The 23,850-nt window shown below is 29.7% G+C and overlaps 1 protein-coding gene across 3 annotated transcripts in view; it reads right to left on the bottom strand.

Annotated features, from left to right (window-relative positions):
• Positions 1-251: 251 nt before the first annotated feature.
• Positions 252-23,850, bottom strand: part of CrebB (Cyclic-AMP response element binding protein B) — an 84,664-nt gene continuing 61,065 nt past the window's right edge. Inside the window, exons 5-8 of one of the 3 annotated variants that reach the window (XM_075381070.1) lie at positions 19,429-19,524; positions 6,616-6,765; positions 5,451-5,541; positions 252-578 (exon numbers count right to left, since the gene is read on the bottom strand). In XM_075381070.1, the coding sequence (XP_075237185.1) occupies positions 431-578; positions 5,451-5,541; positions 6,616-6,765; positions 19,429-19,524 (485 nt within the window). In that variant the 3' untranslated portion in view covers positions 252-430. The remainder of the gene's footprint in view (positions 579-5,450; positions 5,542-6,615; positions 6,766-19,428; positions 19,525-23,850) is intronic. The other 2 variants (XM_075381069.1, XM_075381071.1) reach the window with 2 other exon arrangements.

Below are 23,850 nucleotides of genomic sequence, written 5' to 3'. Positions count from 1 at the left end.
AAGGCATCCATAGTATTAAAACCAAAAATAAATAAATAAAAAATAAAACATTTTTCAGCTAACATTTTACAATGAATCAATTAATTAATAATTATATAACAATATACACATTAAACATAAGAATAATCATAAATTATGGTATATAAATTTAACCTTATTAACTGGTATACTTTATAACAACAACACAATAATAACTAAAAAAAAAAATAAATAAATAAAAATAATAATAAACGGTAAAATAAACTATGTCAAAGTGCATATTATATTATAACACTTGACAATGTTCTTATTTTTTTTTATATTTTATTAATTATTTTTTAATGTAATATGTATTATATATACATACTACATAATACAATAATAATAATATTTAAACATAACAATAATTAATAATAAAAAATAAAAATAATAATATTTACTAAATCAACTATTACTCGGTTTTTTGTTGGCAATAAAGTTCTTTTAATGTTTTAAGTTCATCTATAAGGGCTTTATTTTGGTTTTCTAACACAGCAACTCTATTTTCTAAACACTTAATATATTCTTTTTTCTTTCTCCTACATTCTCTCGCTGCTTCCCTGTAAAAAAAAAACCTGATAGAACAAAAATTATAATAACTACGAAAAAATAAAACAGATTTAGCTAAAAAAAATCACACAGAATTCTCATCAATGTTGATAAAATTTTATAATCGTATTTCCTTTTCATTTATTTTTTTTTTGTTTTTGTAATAATATCCCAAAAATTTCAGAATTTTTTAGTCTTTTCAAATCACCTGTAAATATCAAGATCGTTTGGAGAGTTCTTGATCTGACTCGAAGATGACACAAGTATGACAACAAATGACTATGATATTTGTCAAGTATGATCCTTTAGATGGGCATTACAAAGTTTACAATGTGTGCGTTCAGTGGCTTGTTTTTGACTATAGAGTAAATTAAGCGAGTTTTGATATTTTCTGTAAAATGTTTATAAAAAAATATTTTTTTTTAAAAAGATTTAATCCTGACAAATAAACAAAAACAGTTAGTTTCTAATTTAAAGGATCTTCCCCTTAATTTTTTATGGTAAAACGGAGGCTACTGGATTTAGACTTACTTTTGCAATCATTCAATATGATGAATGCTCAGGACATTTCAAAACCACTACATCTGACAAAATCATCAAAAGAAATTCTACAATATTGTATAAAATGATTACCGACTGAAAATATGTGACTTAATGACATCACTAACATCTCAATTGACTGTGTCCACTAGATTTTACACATTTTGGGTATGAAAAAGCTTTTCATCTGACGGGTTCACCTTTACCAAACCAAACAACAGAAGTGTTTTTAAGTAATTCAACACAATATTTCAGATTACTAGAACGGGTTTTATAACTTCCACTGCCATTTTTAATAAATTATTTAAACTTTTTTTAAGTTTTCTCACAAATTTATTTAAAATAAAATTAAAATGTTTTTCTTTTACTGAAACGCTACTAAAATCAATGAATTTTTAAATAATACTATTTAAAAGAAAAATCCTGAATTGTTTGTATCCTATTTAATGTATACATACGAGGTGCGACAATAAAGTAATGAGACTGATGTGAAAAAAAATGTTGCTTACCGTTTTAGTCATGTTTAGTGTTGTCTCCTTCAAAGTAGTTCTCCTCTGATTGCACACACTTATTCCAGCGCTTCTGCCATTGATGGTAACATTTCTGGAACTCATCTTCTGCAATATACTCCAAGACCCTTGTCACAGCTTTCTGGACATCTTGTGTTGTTTGAAAATGGTGTCCCTTGACCGCCATTTTGACTCTTGGAAATAGAAAAAAGTCGCACGGAGCGATATCTGGTGAATAAGGTGGCTGCAGTAGTACTGAAATTTGTTTTGAGGTTAAAAATTGCCGGACTGACAGAGCAGTATGGGATGGCGCAATATTGTGTTGCAGAATCCAATTACCAGCAATGTTGGCACAGACACGAAGAACTCGTTTACGAAGTCCTTCTAAAATTTCTTTGTAGAAATATTGGTTAACTGTTTGTTCAGGAGGCACCCACTCTTTAAGAACAATTCCCTTGGAATCGAAGAAGCACACAAGCGTGCATTTCACTTTTGACTTTGACATGCAAGCTTTTTTTGGTCTGGGTGATCCCTTTGAGCACTGTCGCGAACTTTGGTGTTTTGTCTCTGGATCATATTGAAAAACCAACCTTCATCACCAGTAATAACATGCTCAACAAATCTGGATTGATTTCCGTTTGCTCTAACAGATGCCACATTTTTCCGTGTTTCTCGTTGTTGTTGTGCGAGATTTTTGGGGACCATTTTTGCACAAATCTTTCTCGTACCAAGATCTTCAGTTAATATTAGATGAACCATTTCTCGATCGATGTTGAGTTCTTCTGCAATCATTTTCACGGATAATCTTCGATCAGATCGTACGATTTCACGCACCCTGGTAAAGTTGACATCTGTCCGTGAGGTTGACGGTCGTCCACTCACTGCAAGTCTTCATCTTCAACATTCGTTCTGCCTTCACTAAAAATTTTATGCCACTGAAAAACTTGAGCTCTTGACATAACCTCCTCTCCAAAAGCCTTCTGAAGCTTACTGTAAGTTGTTGTCGCGTTTTAACCTGATTTAACGCAAAAAGAAATGGCATATCGTTGCGCAATATTTTGCGGTTTCATTTCTTGCCACATCTTGCAAAGAAAAATCAGTCTCATTACTTTATTTTCGCACCGCGTAGCTCAAAATATTTTCATTAATGCTTTCTGAATTGTGAACTATTCTTTGGCTATACTTTTACATTTTTATTAACTTCATGCATTTATTTTAACATTATTTCATGTGTTCATATTTTAAATAACACTAAACACAAAATGTATATCTAACATGTTACAAAACTTTCTCACTATAATTTGGGTGCTGATTTCAAATTTGCTATTGAAATTGTGTTATCACGTAAAGGTTTTATGTAAATCGTAAATTAGTAAAAAAATTTTATAATAAACTCCTTTTGATCAACTACTGGTAACAATTAAGAACAGTTTCTGTATTTTTACTTTAAAGAATATGCATGCACATTTAATAAAGAAAAAATAAATAAATATATAAACTGTACTGTGAAAAACAGACGCGTATAAACATGTCTGAATGATGATATCATATACACATGTTGTAGCCTAACTACAGAGCTTAAATCTTGTTCAGTCAAGCTTTACTAGTCTATACTGTGTGTTATATTTTACAGAGTTATTAATGTTTTGCTATATTTTCATCGATTCTTTACAACACAAAAGTGATTTTTCTTGTTTTTATTTGCTAAAACATGGCTTCTGCAAAAGTTCGTGGATATCCAGTCAATTTTTGTTAAGTCTGTGGTAAATTTACACCTAAATCTCAAAGAAAACCTATTTCTAAATAGTGCACTCGGGGATCAAGATAAAATCTGGGCGCCTCATGTTATTTGCACATCATGCTTGGTAACTAATTGAACGGCTGAAGGGAGAATAACAAGCTATTCCATTCCATTTGCTGCACCGATGGTTTGGCATGTGCCTAAAGACCGCTTGACCGACTGCTACTTTTGTATGACAATGTTTGGATTTCCATTCAAAAATAGAAAGTTCATAAAATATGCAAATATATCCTCAGCTCTAAAGCCTCTACTGCATGGAAAGGAGTTACCTGTACCTGTACCGCCATCTAATCCTATATTGCAAGAAGAATAATCTAAAAATGAAGCCGATGATGTTGAGAATGCTGAAGAATTTTTCCCTGTAACTGATGAGAAATCTCATTTAATTCAACAAAACTTAATGATTTAGTTCACCATTTAAAGTTATCAAAGCAGCAAGCTGAACTTCTGGGATCTAGACTGCAACAGTCAAATCTTTTAGCCCAAAAAACAAAAGTTACGACATGAAATAAAACTCTTTCTACTTATTTTACTCTGAAAAATTCATTGTGCATTTTTACTGATGTCGGTAACCTGATGAAAGAGCTTGGAATTCAGCATATTCCTGAAGAATGGCGACTTTTTACTGACTCTTCTGAAGTTAGTAGTAGTAGTGTCATATGTGACAAGTTAGCCATGATCTGAAAGTTGTTGCATGATATATATTGTGTTTTCTTTATCTTTAAGATAGTTGTGATGCAAAAAGTCATTACCATGTAAAGAAATGGCCATTGCGGCAGAAAATTGAGAGTGGCAAAATCATACTGCCACCACTTCACATAAAACTTGGACTCATGAAAAATTTTGTAAAGGCACTAGACAAACATGGACCATGATTTAACCAATTAAAAATAAAAGCTCAAGGAGGGTATATTTGTCAGTCTGCATATCACGAAACTGCTTAAGGATTCAACTTTTGATGATAAACCTGAAAATGTGAACTAACTGTACAGAAGTCCTTTAAAGATGTTGTTAGTAGTTTTTTAGGTAATAGAAAAGATGAAAACTATATATATATATATTTTTTTTTAATAAACTGTTAAAAACTACAGTTATTTAGGATGTAAGATGTCAGTAAAAATTCATTCCCTACACTCCCACCTAGACTTTTTCCCAGAAATTTGGACCCTGTCAACAATGAGCAAGGAGAATGTTTCCATCATGATATTCTGACCATACAGCATTCGTACAAAGGGAGATGAGATCCTGGAATGAAGGGTGACTATTGTTGATTTTTGTTTAGAGAAATTGATCAAACATCACACAAACAAAAAATTTTGTGAACATATTTAAAAAATTAAAAGCAAGACTTAATTCCAATGATTTAAACTTTTAAAAACTGTTATTTTAAAGACTTTTCAATGATTTACACTTTTAGAAAATGTTATTTTAAAATTGTATTAATATATTTCAATTTATCTGTATTTGAAAACTTAGGTGATTTAACAAAATTTTAAATGAATATAATTTATTTTTTTTTAAATATTGATTTCACAGTGATTATGCATTTATGGGTAAATAAATCATATGGAACTAAATAAATGTGACATATTACACAAATTCTGGTAACAGTTTTGAATTCAGCACCTCAAAATTAGTTAAAATTACCATGTTTCATTGCAGATACACAATTTTTTTTTTTTTGTTGACCGTGATAATTAATATGGACTTGAATCGCATCTTCTTTTTACCATATAATTGTGTATTGACAGATGCTGCTTTGATTAGATTACGATTTACTACGGTTTCACTAGATCCATCAAGGCAAATGCTGGGCATTTCCTTTTTTTATCAGTGGACTAGCACTTCTGGATACAACATATACATTGTATTACAATCTACCAATCAAAATTAAAGATGTATTTATTTTATTTATATAATTTTTCAATACTGCCACTTGAGATGCATAAAAAAAGTCAAAGAGTAGTTTGTACTGGTTCTTATATATTTATAACACATAAAAAAAACGTATTAAAAAAGTGAACAATAAATACCTGTTCTTGAGCAATCGTAATTCTCTCTTTCTTGCTTGGTCTTCAGCAATTATTGGACCACCACTTAATGTATTACTACCTTGTGTGACGACTACAAAAATTAAAACATTTAATTATTTATTATACTATGGATGTAAAACAAAATTATAAACAAACCTCAAGTTGATAAGTGAATTGAAAAATTAACTTCACAATGAAGTTTTAATATCTTTTTATATCTTACTGCAGCTCATTTGTAGTGAAGATCACTTCCAGTAGAAGTATTAATAATAAATCTAAATCCTCAATTCATTAATCATCTCATTCTGATACATTAAAACAAAAAAGTTAAACATTCTAGTTGCAACCTTAGTTAGACAACTTGAATCCTTTTTCTGGTTCTTAATTTACATTGTTACTCCCAGCACTAGTTTCTATACAATACACATTCTAATTACCATTTCAGAATACTCATTTAATAGGTTTTTTAAAAAAAAACCTTTAACATATCTATGAAAATTACTGAAAAAAATAACCTTTGTGGTTGCATTATCTTTCAAGGTTGATTATTTACTTTCAATAAGAGTTCATTTAACCATTTTATGCAGTAAAATGGTTTCTGGTTTATATATATAAACTATTAAATAAACCACCTAGTAAAGAATATAGCTCAAACGATATCTTACCTTAATTTTTCATGAAAGTACTTTCATGGAATCCCAATGGAATTATTTCAATCATGACTGAGGATGCAGGACCCTGCTTCCTCAAAAGTACTTTCATGAAAAATTAAGTTAAGATATGTCTCATCTCAATATTCTGTACTAGATGGTTGACTTAATAGAATTTAAATATAATTTTACATTAGAGAAATAGTACGATCCTTTAATAATAATGTTTGGATTAAAAATTTAACATAGAAGAGAAATAAAGGGAGAACAGCATCAAACCAGTTAAATGATTGATGACTCAAAAAATCCCTTAATTCTTGTAGATTTTTTCCACATTAATCTTGTGAATAATACTGAAGAAAAAAGGGTTTAATATGGCAAAAATTAATGTGTTTTTTCTACCCTGTAGTTTGTTAAGATTTAATTCTTAACAAAAAAAAATTATTCTTTCATGATGATAAATATAATACAAATTCAATAATAAAAAAATAATGAATACTAAAAATCAATGTTACCTATTTCACTCGGTACAAAAAACTGTCCATCCTGCCCCTGCGTATATTGTACTATCGTTCCACCAGCCGTTGTAGCATTTGTCATCGTTAATGTATGTAAACCAGCTACCCCTTCACCTTGACTTAATTGTAGCGTACCGGCTGGTATCACTAAAAAAGAAATTATTGCTTAAAAATATAACATGAGAAAAACATGTTCATTAAGGCAATACATATTATATGAAACAATTAACACTTTCTATTAGATGATAACTGTACAATAGATGACTGAAATGTAATGTGCAGTTGGTTTTAAGTCATAAATGAAACAGATATAGTTGCTAAAAAACAAACTGCATTTATTTTTAAATATAGTTATTTAAAATTACATATTTCTCCTAGTGGTGAACTGGTTTTCTTGTGCATCAATGAAAAATATTGGTGATCTTTCCTTGATCTATAATCTCACTACATACTTCAGTTAATCATCTGCGGTGAAATGAATACCCTTTTTTAATTGAGAAAAAAGTCGAAATTACAGGGCATCTGTGATTTAGAGAGTATAGAAAGTAAGGAATAGGTTCAAATTTCAACTTCACAAAACCCTTCGCAGTGTGAATGTGTTATATGTGAGAATTATAGCAAGCAGATTTATCGGCTCTGATAATTGTCAAACACAAGATACACATTTTCTACTGTGTTTCAAAGGCCTAAGTTTTGAATAGCTTCAACCACATCATCGGTTACAGAAAATGGTTGACCACAGCAAGGTTCATCCTCAATAATTGCTTTAACAGCTTTTGATGGACAAACTTTTATATCCTACTTATCCTTACATAACGTCAATCAACAGTTTCATCACTATGGCTTTCAGACAGTAATGAATGCCATTTAGCCACTATTACAAATTTAATTATTGACCGGTGTGAACCACTGTTGTTTTAGATGCATTGATATAGCAGGCGCACAAGACTCCATAATAATGATGACTGATAGAAAATGAGATAGCGCGGGTCAATGAGGTTTAGAATGTTAGGAGCATGAAACTACAAGATGGCAGCACCTTCTGCTTTGTTGTGAAATTCTTTTCTCCTGCTACATTCCAGTGGTAATACATTTCAACCACTCCTCACAAAAAACTATCTCAAATATAACAAAAATAACTCAAATGCCATAAATAAGGAAGAATAATCACTCCACAACCAGGCTCAATAGGCAAAAGTAAAGGAGTTTATAAGTTCCCTATTGTCTTTGTCACATAGTCAAGTTTAACACTAACATTTAGTTTATGTTGAATAACAATACATTATACAAAAATCAAAATCTTCTTAGCATGTGTGTGTGTGTGTGTATATATATATATTTTTTGGACAGTACTATAATATTGGCTATCCAAGATACTTTGTACATTCTATCCTATTTTTTATTTATTTTAATTTTTTACCAATTTTGACTTCATACTTTTATAGATGTAGTTTTTAATTTCTATAATTTATGTATTTTTAAAAAAAGCTTTAATTTGTGATTTTTAGATTTTAATTCTTGAATTTCAATTTTAATTTATAAAAAAATGTTCATATTAAACAATTTTTTTATATATTATTTAACTGTATTTGAGTGCAATATGTAGTTTGATATAAACATTTAAAAAGTAAATTAAAACTAAAGTTGTGGGTTGCCACGAAAGCGCTTATAAGACATGAAAAAATTTGGTAAGTGTCATCATATTTAATTTATAATTTATGTACTTAACTTATCTGGATCAAGTTGGATATATACAGATGATTCCAAATTGTACAGCTATCTCTCAGTAGATGATTCTATAGCCAGAAATAAGAAAAAAGTTCATATAAACATAGGTCAGAAAACGATTTGTTAGCAAGTTTTGGCTTGAAAAACATTTAGCTCTGCACTCTGCCTCCTCTGTGAAATTAAACTGTATTTAAATTCCTGGGGTACAAATTCGAGGGATAAATCTGGTACTTCCAAAATCTGGTTTTTCTTTCATAAATCTGGTTTTTGATTTAAGAGATTGAATATAAGTTAGGTTTTACGAAAAATATGGTAAAACATGAAAATGTTTTGTTGGAAAGTATACTTTTTTAAGGTTTGGAATAAAATAACTTTGTTAATCTAGCAATAAACAAAAAAAAAGGTCTCTAGTTAACTTTGTAGAAAATTTAACCTTGAGAAAACTTATGTGTTTAAAATTAAACACAAATTTGAAAAGTTCAACTTTAATTAGAAACAAAACACAGAGACTAGATCAGAAAAGCGATACGATTTTATACAGAACAATTTATAAAAATTTTAATTTCAAGTTTAAAAATTATAAAAATAAATTTGAGACAGCCTTCTAAAACATTTTTATTTTTTCACAGATTGGCAATAACAGCTCATCACGTATTAATTTAGCGTCTAGTATTTTGAATATTCATTTCAGCAGTATTTGTGCTGTTATTGTTCAATTAGTCATTCAAAGTGGGGGATACCACAAATCTGTTTTCATTTGGAGATTTGACGGACATGTTGTTAATTTATAATAGGTAAATAAATATGGATTGGCTGCTGTGAGTGAATATTGTATAAAATGATTGGATCGAAGAGTACCAAATCATAAAACATTTGAGGCTTCGAAGAGGTGAGTTCGAGAAATAGGTATGCTTAAACCACAATGGATCGATACTGGTCGTGAATGTTTTGTGAGAAATGCCAACAGGTGAAGAAGCAATACTGAATGCGATACAATTACCTTCCACCTCAAGCACCAGAAGGTTATTGCATCGCTTTCATGTTTCGCAATTAAGTGTGTGGCAAACATTACCGGAGCAAAAATTATACTCATTCCGTTCACACATATACAAGAGTTATTACCACCTGATTATGTTAAACAGATGAAATTCTGTTGATGGTTAATTAGAAACATCATCCCGATTTCCTAAATAATATTATAATTACTGATGAATTTTTTTTACAAGAAATTGCATTGTAAATTATCGAAACATTTACATTTGGGCAGAAGAGAATCCCCATGAGATTGCTACTAGTCACTTCCAATGCACTTTTTTGTTTAATGTGTGGTGTGATCTTTGTGATAATCTCATAGGCCCCTTTTTTTTACTGCCAAGACTCAATGGAGAGTGGTACTGGCATTTTTTTTACAAACACCATTTTGTTACGAATTAAATTCTCTACTAGTTTTGTTTAAAACTTTGAGTTACTTTATGTCAGACAGGATTTTTATCCAATTTTTCAAAAACTACTGCAGATACGATTCTGGGACATATTTTATTCAATTTTTCGGGTCAAAAACCATCAGAAAACACTAATTCTGCCCCTAATTAACATTCTAAAAATTTCAGTACGACCTCATTTCACTGAGATAGCTGAAATTTGAAAGAAATCTTTCACTAGTCGTAACTTGCAAACGAAGCATTTTAGGACATATATTTATTTGAACTTTTTCCATTATTTTCACAAGTAGAATAGGTTATCAAAGTCCTGGGAGAACTTCAAGATACACCCTGAATTTCTTCTTCAAGTAATATACAATATTAATGTACACATAAATCTTTATCTACGTTTTGTTTTCAATAAGACTTGCATTTAATATTTGTCAAGATTTGTTCTTCTTCTTTCTCATTTCCACTGCATTTATTTTGTTGGGCATTTAATAAAAATGTATTATCAGTTAAAAGATTAACGTTACAAAAAATAACAGCAAGAGAGCTTTGTGTTGGCACACAAACATTAATTTTTTTATGGCCTGCAGAATAAAAAGTATTTATTATCTTTTACTGTTTTTTACAATTGTAATAAATCAGCAACAGATTTATCGGCAAACAATTTATAATTATAAGGAATATTATCTTTGATTACTTATTTTTTATACTATTTTTTAATGGGTAAATCTCAATTTATATCGTATAAAACATGCAAAATGTAACAAAGCGTTTCATGCAAACACATACCTCTCACATGCTCACATGCAAACACATCTCTCAGCATGCAACAAAAACAAGATTAATCATAATACAATTTTTTTATTTATTCAAACTTTATTAGCTTTTTTATACAAGGAAATGATAATAAAAGCTTTAAAATTAAACAATACAATGTTGATAATCCATATGGATTATCAAACGTAAAACTAATTTCACCTATCTCGCATTAATACAAGGGCCATTTAAAAATTAAAGAGACAATTGGCAACAGAAAAACTAATTAATAGAAATGTTCCAGTTGGCACTCTTGATAAAAAATATCAGCTCTGCTTGAAAAGTGTACAGCGACTAGATTTTTATTTTCTCAAGGTGTAAAACTAGCCAAAATTCACTTTTAGACATTAAAACAGTTTGGTAAAAAATGTATTAATCATGCAAATTTTCATAAAAGGAACTAAGTGTTTAAATCAGACAGAATAAGTGTCACTGATTTTCGTCATAGCAGAAGACCAATTTCAGAATTTTCAACTGATCCTTTACAAAATCCATTAATGATTTCATTTGCAAGGACAGACACATAAAATCCAGGAAATTGCTGAAATTCATAGCGAGATCATTGAGAGGGAGGGGAGGAGTGTGTATGTGAAAAATAACATATTTTTATTCTAACTTTTGAAGTAGGCACTTGCAACTTTTTGCCTACTTAAAAAAAACTAAAATTTAAAAATGGATAAAATGTTAATTTTAAAATTTTATTTTTCCTAAAATGTTACACATCTACAAAAAAAGTGTCTTTGTATTATTTTCAAAAAGCATGTAAAAAAAGCAAAATCTTAAAAATAAAGAATACAGAGAAATTATGCAGAAAAGAGATGACTACTTCTAAGCAGAAGCTAAGGCTCTCTGAATAAAGGAATTTACATTTTATCCTAAATTTTCCAAACAATATTCTTGAACTATTACAAAAAAAATACTCTGAATATCACAGAATGACACTAAGCAATTTATCAATATTATAAACAACAATACAGTTCCTGATAATGATGACAAAAAAAGAGAATTATCTTTGAAACACCTACGTAGACAATGCAACCTTTTGTTTAAAATAAATGTTCCATTTACAATGGGATCATTAAAAATCAATTCACTTGATGACTGGTTAAAACCTGAACACCATTTTAAAAAATACACACACATAAAAATCTGTATTTCCAGTACTGGGCGGCAGAGTTACATATATAACAGAATTCAAGATTATAAACAGTAAAAATTTTTGCCAATTTCTAAATTCTAAATTAAAAAAAAAAGAATTGATTTTAAAGTAATTATAGAATTAAATACAAACTGCAGATATGGGAAGCCGTGAAAATTGATTCTTGGTATTAATTTGGTAAGTTTAACTTATATGTTTATTGTGTTGGGTGGTTTAATTTAAATATATATATATATATATTTAGAATGTTTTTTGTTGAAATTATTAAAAAAGAGCCAGACAAGCATAAGCAGAAATTTAAGCATTTAAAATTGTTTAAAAAATGGTTAAATAACTACCAGCGATAATAATTATTTTTAACCAAGGTTATTTTTTTCTATTAGGAACTAGTACAAATAAATAAAACTGTCACTATGTAACACTTAAGATTAAAATAGCCATAAAAAATAAATTGCTGTAAAGTTAATACCAAAAATGCGTAATCAATTCCCTATTTAAAATAAAAAACTTATTTAAGATTTAAACAATTCTCATTAATTAATTCGAATATAGAAATATAATAAAACATTAAAACGATTAAATAATAATTATAAAATAAGATAAAGGTTATAATACCCCCTCCCCAAAATAAAAGTTTATATTAAAAATAACAATGTCAAAACACACATTTACCTTACAGATGCACTTAATTATAAAGAAAAAAAGTTGTAAAATAACCAACAGACAGCAATAATATATAACCATGCGAATATTAATAAAATGCATTGTAATTATTTTATATCCTTTTTATGTTTATAATTTTTAAATTTATTTTACTCCTACTCCCCGGTAAATGAAATCTACTGAAGCAACTTTAGTAATATGTTATTGATGGAGAACATTCTATTTTTCCCTAATAATAAATAGAAGCAATATTTCAACACTAGAAGCGTTGTTTCTTAATAGAAGGGTACATTAATTTATCATTTTAAACTATTTATCCTGGCTGGAATTATTATGACTGCGGTACGTATAAAGAATCTGAGGTACAAGAGGTAATAGTGAAAGTTACAGTCTCTGAAAGTAGTAATGTTCACTCTATATCAGGACATTGTGATGGACAGAACGGAAAGGAGCTATTTGTAGAGCCGAAAAAATCCTACAATTTCACAGGCTTAGCAAATCAAATTAAGTATCAAGTCCGATTTGATGAAGAAAAAAGGAAAATATTTCATTTAGTAAGCCTGCCAGACACGCTTATTATTATCATTGAGAATAACTTTGCCAGTTTCAGGAACTCAACATCAGGTTGCTTGCAGATTTTTATCGTAGCACTTATCGTCAATTATTCAACCTGCCGAGTTGAACTAGCAATAAACTCATCATCATAAATCAGCTGATTTTGAAGTTGGAGAGTTTTCAGGTTCAAATCCTCATATCGGACAGTCGATTTTATTCGGATTTGAATATTATTAGACCGTGGATACCGGTGTTCTTTGGTGGTAGGGTTTCAATTGCACATCTCAGGTATGGTCAGCCTGAGTCTGTACAAGACTACACCTCACTCACACATCGCAAACAAGGGATATGGCTGCCTACAGGCCCTGAATCCAGAAAGCTGCACGGGATAACTGGAGCCTTCTAGAATATCCATAAGACAAAATGATCATTTATTCCAACGAATAGAATTATATATTGGATAACAATCCATTTACAGACTGATTTAAGTGAGATTTTGCACAGAAACTGAAAAATGGTACAAAAAATATATATCAAAATAATCACCTGTTCTTTGTTAAAACAAATAAAATAGAGACATTAAAAAAACTTCAAATTGGCCAACAAAAACTAAAAATAATCTCTTACTATTATGGAATCGTTTATCTTGACATCTGATGAAATTATCAACGACTAAAAGTTATTTAAAAGAACTAATCATCTTGTTACACAGCATTTACTGTTGTACAGATAAATTCTTTTTTTTCTTTTCAATAACATTATGTTATGGTTCGCTGTATAAAAACAATAAAACTGTTTTTAAATATTGGAGAGTCAAATTGTTGGACTGGATAGCATATCAAACTTACACAAACATGATGGCAATGCACCATCATGATCGTGACTTTTATCATGAACATCATCAGATGTAACGGTTTGTTACAATCAGAAGGGTGTTGTTATATCTATATTTTACAACACCGGTCCAGCAACTAATACACGCATAAGGATTTTCTTTAATTGTATTAAGTTGTAACTGATGACTTAATCTAAAATTTCTCAATCTTAATTCTTGTTAATATAGAAGCCCAAAACTTTTAAATAACTGGAACCACAATTGCATAAAAATCAAATCACGACATGTATATCTACTAATCCACGTATTTTATTAATCTGATAGAATTGCCTATATTAATTCCAATCAGCAAGGCGTATTAATAATTTCATCGTACAATAGTCATTACATGGTAAAATAAATTCCTTGAACTATTATAAACTAGAGTTTTATTTATAATGGTCATCATTCTGTTTGTTGATGTTTTTTTTTAAAAAAAAGGGGGGCTGACATTTTAAGTATCTTTTATGACTTGTTTGTTCTTTGTATGAAACTTTTGACAAAGTGAACAGTAAAACAAATACCTATTGTCATTTAATTAGTGATTATTAGTACAGTAACCTATTATTGAAGTGAATCAAATTTAAATGATAATTTTGCTATTCTACGCAGCAATCAGTTCCAAGCTGGATGGAAGAGTGGGGATTAATGTTCAGGGTGTTAGAGAGGAGGAACCAGCTTGGTTAGCTCTTCCACTCTGTTCTGTAGTCAGTACAGCCATGACTGAGCAAGAGGTTCCATTGTCTGTCGCACAACATAATCATAAAGCTTTTAACTAATGAAGGTGTTAAAAACGTGGAAATTTTAACTTGTTTAAAGGTACAGTTTGGAGACACTACGCTGTTCCAGAACCAAGTGTATACACGGGCCAGGCAATTTAAGGGCAAGCGAGGTGTAGAAAATGAAAGTCGTAATCGACACCCCCGGTCAAGTCTTACAGCTGACAACATCTGTGCCGTTCGACAACTTATCGAATGTGATCACCAGTTCACTGTTGAAGAAATCGTGTCAGAAGTGGGTATGAGCTATGAGAGTGCTCAATCAATTATTACTGATCATCTTGGCTTTAGAAAAATTAGTGCTTGATGGGTTTTGAAATTGTAGAGCAAAAATCAAAAACAGGTCAGGTTGGGGATCGGTGAGAGACTTCTGAATTGATTTTGGCAAGAAGGGCACAATTTTTTTATGTGCATCGTCACATATGATGGGATATGGATCTATCATTGCACTCCAGAGTCAAAAATGGCGAGTAAGGAGTGGCGAAGGAAAGATGAGGGCTGCCTAGTAAAGACCAAAACCCATCTGTCAGCCAGAAAAGTTCTTGCAACAAATTGTTTGACCGGTGGGAAGGGGAGTTTTACTCATTGATTTTCTTCGTGACCGGTGAATGCGGCTCACTATTGCCAGCTGCTACAGCCAACAAAAGCTGACTACCAAAACAAGACGGGATATGCCCAACAAAGATGTCACCCTTCCCCATAATGCCAGGCCGCACACCGCGATTTTGACATGGGATAAACTGTAAAAAATGCACTGAAAAACCCTCGACCACCCTCCCATATAGTCCAGATTTGTCCCCCTGTGACTATTTTAAGTCTGCACCCTTGAAAGAATCGCTTGGAGGAGAATGATTTGAAAACCATGAAGACGTCGAGGAGCACATGTGCAATTAGTAGATTCAAACCTTTTATTCATATAACACATGTTCTTGTATGCATGCTTTGCACATGTCATTCCTAAGTCTCATGCAAATATGCATATTAGTGTTCTGTTATTGTCATGAGTTTCTGAAGAACAATAAGAGCAGTTGTTGCCATAATAATAATTTTAGTATGATTATTATCAGTTTTATAGTAAAAAAATTAATTTTCACAATACTGAATGTGTGTATTAAATTTCATGGAATAAATTGTATCTTACTGCACTTTATAATCAGTTTGAAAAAATTTCAAACTTTTTATAAACAAGGAATATTCAAGCTTCCAAATCATCGGCAAAAATGTGTATTTTGTGCAGGAGACTATATAGAGAAACGATAAGGTATGAATTCTGTATATTATTAATCAATAAATTTATAAAAAAATTACTGTTTATATTTGATTTACCCTCATATAATTATTCACATCTTAAAAATTATTCAGACTGAAGTTTTTATATTTAGAAGTCAATCTATGAGATCATCTGTACATTAAAAAAAGGGTTTTCATTAAAAAATCATAGTCTCTCCTTAAATGGCACTTTAATATTTGTCTTAACCATTTCCAATTCTGTGGCCATACAAAAACTGAATCTGGGGCACTTATTGAATAATATCAGACGACATTATCCCTCATTACAAACATAAATTTACTATATTCATTCATTTTATATACAGTGTAGGTGTAAAAATTTAATTCGCATCAATCATTTTTCATGTGTTTGTGTTGTGGTGCAGTTCACTCATCGTATATAATTATATAACTTAAAATAATATAAATGTAAATTTTGGACAGCTTTGTAGCAAGTATAAAGCATCACTATTATTTCAAAATTATTATAGTTTCTGCAAATATCTTATATTGATGTAAGAAAAACTACAACATTCAAGTTTTAACAAAAAATGTGTTACAGCAATTGAACCTGTTTGGATCTACTGTTTTTCAAAAAAATCTCTTGTTATACAGAGAATTTTACTTGCAGTTTTGTTCAATAAAAACAATATGAATAATAAAAATAAGACATTTCATTTCTTCTACCAAACATAACATTGTTGTTACGACACTTAATGAATAATTACATTATTAGTATACTTTCAGAACAAACAATTATCTCAATCGGATTTTAGGAAGTTTGTATAGTGCAATAAAAATCATTGAAATTTATCCCTCAACTACCCTATGTTGTAAAAATTACAATATAACACTATTTTGGGAAATGTGCCAATTATTCCCTTGGTCTCCTTTTGCATTGATATCTAAGCAACTAATAAAAAAAATGAATAAAAAAAAAATGGCATATACAGGTAGGCCTGATGAATAATTACATAATTAGCTAGTAATTAATACAGAAATTAGAATACATTTTTGTAATGCATGGACTTCCATCACCCATAAATGTAGTTTAAAAGAGGCATGCCAAACTTGAACAGGAAATATATTTATGGATGAAAACTACCATTTTACACGTTCAAAGTATTCGTACTAAGAATTTCATCCTGTTTAAAACGCTAAATGTTTGGCACGTATTTTTATTAGTTCTGTATTTAGCTTCGTACAGTAGATTCAGTTGTGTAAAAAGAAATCAAAATGAATGATACCATGAACTTATAATTAAGCAATAAAAAGAAAAGAACATTTGCTATGGCATTTTTACAGTCAGATAATGAACATCAAAAATGTGTAAACCAAAAAAAAAATTGTTAAAACAAATGAAAAAGTTATACATGCATATTAACCTAATAAAAAAATTACACGATTATAATCCTGATGATTTAAAAAAAAATGTGGTGCTATAGGAGAATGTTAAAAATCAGATGGGTGGATAAAGTGAAAAATGAAGAGGTATTGCGGAAAATAGATGAAGAAAGAAGCATTTGGAAAAATATAGTTAAAAGAAGAGACAGACTTATAGGCCACATACTAAGGCATCCTGGAATAGTCGCTTTAATATTGGAAGGACAGGTAGAAGGGAAAAATTGTGTAGGCAGGCCACGTTTGGAATACGTAAAACAAATTGTTAGGGATGTAGGATGTAGAGGGTATACTGAAATGAAACGACTAGCACTAGATAGGGAATCTTGGAATGACTGAAGACAAAAAAAAAAAGATTTAAAAAATTATGCAAGAATGGGCAGTGGTGTATTTGAAAATTAAATTTAGTTGAACCATAACCATAAAAAACCCAATGGAAAGACCCATTTTACATTGATTATTCTAGCTTCTTAAATTATTTATTTAAAACTGCTGCATATCACCTGAATATTTTCATAACAAAATTTGATCTGCTTTATAAACATTTTTTTTTTAAATTTACAAATTTTTTGTATGTTGTCATTTCTACTACTTTCGGTGTACCTTTCCATAAACGGGCAACTGTAAAGTTCTATAAGTTAATCATAGATTCTTTAATCCAGTATTGAGTATTAATAATCGAGATTATACATATATTATAAATGAATGTATTGTAAAACAAAAAATATAATCAAAATTACTTATTGAGATTATAAATATTAATAAAATCATTTAATAAAACATAAAACAACAAATAAGATATTAAGTATGAGGTTGATAAAATAATGAAATACAAAAAAACAAAAATGTTAAATAAAATAAAAGCATGTGCTTTGTTTTTAAAGCGTAATACAGACAAACAGATACAAAGTGTCTGCGAAATAACAATGAACCAAATATGTGGCATGTGAATCACATAAACAACACATATTCTTGTACGCATGCTTCACACATGCCATTCCAAAGTCACACGCAAATATGCATATTAATGGTTTGCTATTGTCATGCGTTTCTCAAGAACAAGAAGTTTAGTGCGTTTCACATCACTAAGAAGCAGCTGTTGCCACAATAATCATTTTAGTATGTTTATCATATATTATCAGTTTTATAATAAACAAATAAATTTTCATTTTACTGAATATTGTTTATTAAATTTCTTGGAATAAATTATTGTATCTTATTCCGATATATATATATTGACATTGTTTTTCCTATCGTCGGAGATTGTTAAATCCTCTAAACTCAAGACATCAGGACTATAGTGCAGCCCATTGCATTTTTGGTGTTATACGGTATTAGACTTACCTGCAGACTGAATTGAGGACTCTTCCTTTCTTTATCAGTGACTGCACACGAAGCCTAACGGTTAATCAGTTAAAACTGCATCTATTATTAAATAAATTGATTTTAATACATTTAAAAATAAAAAATAAGAACAACATACAGTCGATTCCTGTCATAGAACACATAAAATTTCTATTTTTTAACTTTTTAGACGATGATATCGTCTGAAAAAAGAAAATTCATTAAATATATATCTTCCTTTATTATATAAATAAAAAAACATTTATCACAATCACTGTCATCATGTACATTATATATTTGTGTAAAAAAAATAAATGTTACATAACTCATATATCACCATCATGCTCTGAAAAAAGAAGCATTACATTCATCGCTAGTGATGAAAAGTTTTATGCATTAGAATTTTACTATCAAAACAAATCCAAAATGATATCTAAAAATAAAGTGTTAAACAAACAAATAAAATATATATTAAAGTAACGTATGAAAATTAACAAAAATACAGAAGAAAAGAAACAAAAACCACAAAAAAAAATGAACAGATAAACAAAGGACATAAAAATAATAATAGTTAACGTAAAGGATGCTAATTAATGATCGTAATGATGACAATGAAATTAAGGGGAAAATGGAGAAATAACAATGAAATTTAAAAAAAAAAAAATTAGATAAAGAAAATGGCTGAATGATAAAGAAAAACAAAGAAAGAAAGCTGTGTTTATGTATGTGTGTATGTACGTGTATGTGAGAAAAAGAGAGACAGACAAAGAGAAGAGATAGAGAGAGACTAACCTGCCTGATAGTGCGTGGACAACGAGTGTGACGATAATTCACTGTCTAGATTCGATTCGCAATCGGAGCCCGACGTCTCTGTTTTAGTACCGACCCCTGCGACAGACAAAAAAAATAACAAAACCCCCAAGATAATAAAATAAATTTTAGTTTAATTAAATAATTTATAAATTAAATTTATTTATTTTTGTTAAATTTAATTCTTTTCAGCCATATTTCTTTTTCTCTTTTTTTTTGGATGATAGATTATTTATAATAAAAGTAATAAAAAATAAAATATTTATTAAACTTACCAAAATATTTTTATTTTTAATTAACAATATTTTGTAAAATTTTATAATTGTGCATTTTTAAAAATTATAAAATAAACTGATTTATTAAATTTTGATTAATTTTTACTTCTACTTCCTGAAAGAAATGCAAGTATAAATGTACAAAATAAGCCATATGTAGTAAAAAAAAATACTGTAATAGCTTCATTGATTATCCACGCAAATATATATTTATTGTTAAATTTAATTATCTGAATCTTGCTGTATATTGTAACATTTAATAATAATTAACACCCTTTGTAACCGGTTGGATAAACTGAAACTTTTGCAAGTAGGAAATAAATCAATAAAAATCTTATTAACCGAGATTAACTCATAAAAACACTTACCTTCTCCCTACCACTTTTAACTCCAAAAATTTGAAAAAAATGAACTTAAATGTGACAAAAATAAAATTTTAAACTGCACTAAAAAGTAATAATTTTTCTGTATTTAAAAGTTTTACGTTTTGAATTTAAATAAAAATAAAAATAACTACCAAAAACTTACTAACTAAGCCATAATACCAACATACAATACACGGCATAATTGTAGGAAAACAACTTTTCATCCAGAATTTTCCTGGGTTCAAATATTAATCGAACTTGATAGAATTATTTCATATACTATAAAATTACCAAATTATAATATTCCTATATAAGTTTCTTCCAGTTTATACAAATTAAAAGAATAAGTAAAAAAGTCTTAATTTAATGAAAAAGTATTGTTTTTGAATTTTGTTATGCATTTAAATTGGGTGTTTTTTACTTCCTTGTATGAAGTAAAGGAAGTATTTTCATCGCAAAAAATTTCAGTTTTCAGATTTCAATGGAAATATCCATTTTGACCATCCCTGAATCCATTTTGACTAATTTTGGCATGGCATCTGTACATATCTCGCATAACTCAAAAATGATTAGTCGTAGGGTGTTGAAATTTTGGATTTAGGACTGTTGTTAACTTCTAGTTGTGCACTTTCCCTTTTAATTGCAATCAACTAGATCAAAAATGTAAAAAAACCCGAAAAATTTGGATTTTGGTCTTTTTCTTAACTGCAGCAATAAGTTCTCATTGAGTGCTTTTCAACAATATACCATAAATGTATTTATTTTCATTTGTTCCAGAGTTATAGCCAAAAAAAATTTAATTAATGAAATATTCGGATCTTAAGGGGAAGGCAGATCCGTTCAGATTCGACTTCATTTCCAACTTTTTTTTTTTTTAATTTAAATATATTTATTTATTAATAAATTATTAACCTCAGATTGTAAAAAAAATTACAATAAATAATAATTCAATAATAGCAATAAAAAAAAGAAAAATCAAAAGTTATTAGTGAAATAAAATTTTTATGTACTTTTAAAAATGGGTATATGTAATTTAATACACATGCAAAGAAGTCATGTGGTGTCCACATCAGATTTGATGAAACATCTGATTATTTAATATTAATTGAAAATTACAATTTAGAATCATATTATTTTTATTTATGCATTTGTTTCAGTCTACTTGATATTAAATATCGCTATAAAATTTAGTAACCTTCTCCCGTTTCGTTTTTTTTTTAAATTTTGTTGGTGGTTACATCATAATAATTTAAAAAACATAGTATTGATAGATATATAAGACTTACATTTATTTAAACAGTAATAAAGGGACTTTCACTCTAACCTAATATTTCAGGTAAGATTGTTGAATTAATAATTGTATATATATTTGATATTAATAAAAACCAATATTTTAGCAACTGTGTAACTGTCCACTTTATTAAAGAATTGGAAGATGGTATTTCACTTTCAAATGAAATAAGTTTAAATGAAGTGCAGCAAAAAATATGTATATGTAATTTAATAGGCGTGAAAGGAAATCATGTGGTGTCCACATCAGATTTTTTAAACTTTATTTTATTCTTTTTAATGTTATATTTATTTAAAATACAGACAGGCCAACAAAAAATTATATCTGTATGAATAAAAGCTGCAACAAATGCACGAAGCATAAATAAAGATAGAAATGACAAAAAGGGACTGTTATCAAGTAAGAGCCAACTCAAAAAAATACTATAAACCACAATCGCATATTAGTTTTTACCCTAAATTATCGATTAATTTCCTTAAATTTTCATGTATAACTATTTGAATATCATATTGACACAGACACTGATGTAGAGAAAAAACTCTTCATTCAATGTCAATGAAACTTTTAGAGGGTCAAGTTGGTAATCTAGGGAACTAGCTTTTCGATCATAATTAATCTAAATAGCAACCTCTCCTGTTGATTTCAAAGTTTCCGCTTGAAATGTATATACTGGAAAAGCAACATTCAGTGATAAGAATTTTGCTATCAGAAGGTTTGAAACCGGCAGAAATTTACGCAAAAATGTTGAAACAGTATGGTGAAAAGTATTTGAACCCCACAGCAACATGTATAAGCGGGTGGAACGGTTTAATTCGAGCAGAACAAGTGTGACTGATCGCCATCAATCAGGAAAACCAGTTGAAGTTTTGACTACCACGCTGCAAAATCACATAAATGATCTTATTCGCAAAGACAGGCGAGTCAAAATTTTCCAAATTGCTGGTTTGTGTAATATTAGTATTGGAACCAGGCATTCGATCATTTATGATGTGCTGAATTATCACAAAAGATGTTCGAGATGTGTTCTAAGATAGCTGACCCGAGCCCATAAAGACACGTGAATTCGCATTTGTTCTGAGCTCAAAGAATAATTTGAAGCATTAGGTAATGGCTTTTTAGATCATATAATAACCTGTGATGAAATATAGATAAACCACTTGAACCCAAATCCAAATGGCAAAGTCTTGAGTGGAAACATCCAGATTCGCCCACCAAAAAATATTCAAAACTCACGTGCACCCGGTAAAGTGATGTCAGTCTTCTGAGACTCACAAGGCCCAATTTTTGGTGACTACTTAGAAGAACAACATACCGTGAACAGCAAGTACTATTCCAACATGTTCTGACAGAAAGAGACCCATGATAAAGTGAAAATGTCAGGGCGCTCTTCAAAAGGTGATTCTCTTGCATGACAACATTCACTTCCACATCGCTCAGAGAACAGGAGAAACGCAGAAACACTACAGAAGTTGGGTTAGGAGATGTTGACACATCCTCCTTACAACCCAGACCTCATACCATTCGATTTTCATTTGTTTGGCATGCTCAGACTTTTATATGGCCAATAAGTTTGACAACAAAACAGTCGAAAAAGTAGTACATGAATGGTTCAAACAGCAAGGTAAAGACCTCTATGATGCAGAAATCAGAAAGCTTACAGAATGGCGGGTCTAAATGTTGCTGGAGATTATGTTGAAAGGTAGTCTACATTTCATTATCATTGAATAAATAGTTTTTTCTCTTCATCAATTTCTCAGTAATTATTGAAAATCCCTCGTTCTTTCTAGATACAGTTCCCACCCACATTCAACCGTGACATCAGCTTGTGTATTCTCTCTTCAAACAACAGCGCCAACAAAGTACCCATCTATTCGTTGACTCCATCTCAAGAGTTCATCATTGTTTTTGAAATTTTGAATAGTCAAGCCAGAACTTCACTTTTGTGAAGAGATGAAAATCAGACAGTACCAAATCAGAGATTTAAGGAGGGTGATAAAAAAATCTGCAAATTAGTACCCTTAGAGCTAGCAGGGTCTATTTTAAAAGCCACTCTCCTTTGTTAGCATCTCTTGCCATTTATGTGTAGAACCCTAGTAAGGTTGGTCAATGTTTCATCACATTAAATCTCTGTAATTACTGTAATACCTGGTTACATAAATTCTGCCCTGTAAAATTCTTTTACAGTTCCAAAACATGGCAACCATCATATTTTTAATTGAAATTGGTTTGTTTGAATTATCTGAGGTTATTCAATGAATGTGTAGATCAAATATTTGGATTATTATTTTGTCACAATATTCAACAACTGAATCCAGATCTTGTCGCTAGTAACAATACTGTCAAGAAATTTACTTCCTTATTCTGGTACTACTAAAACTCAAAGTCTATCCCATTCTTTTTGTTTTGCAGGTATCCGTAAGTTATTTCAGTACCTATCATTCTTGGTACTTCCACAAACTTGATCTATCTAACA

The sequence above is a fragment of the Lycorma delicatula genome, chromosome 13 (genome assembly GCF_047948215.1).
Source record: "Lycorma delicatula isolate Av1 chromosome 13, ASM4794821v1, whole genome shotgun sequence".
In the NCBI taxonomy this organism is placed as follows: Eukaryota; Metazoa; Arthropoda; class Insecta; order Hemiptera; family Fulgoridae; genus Lycorma; species Lycorma delicatula.
The sequence above is the reverse complement of the archived record's forward strand: the minus strand, read 5'-3'. Positions and strand labels throughout refer to the sequence as shown.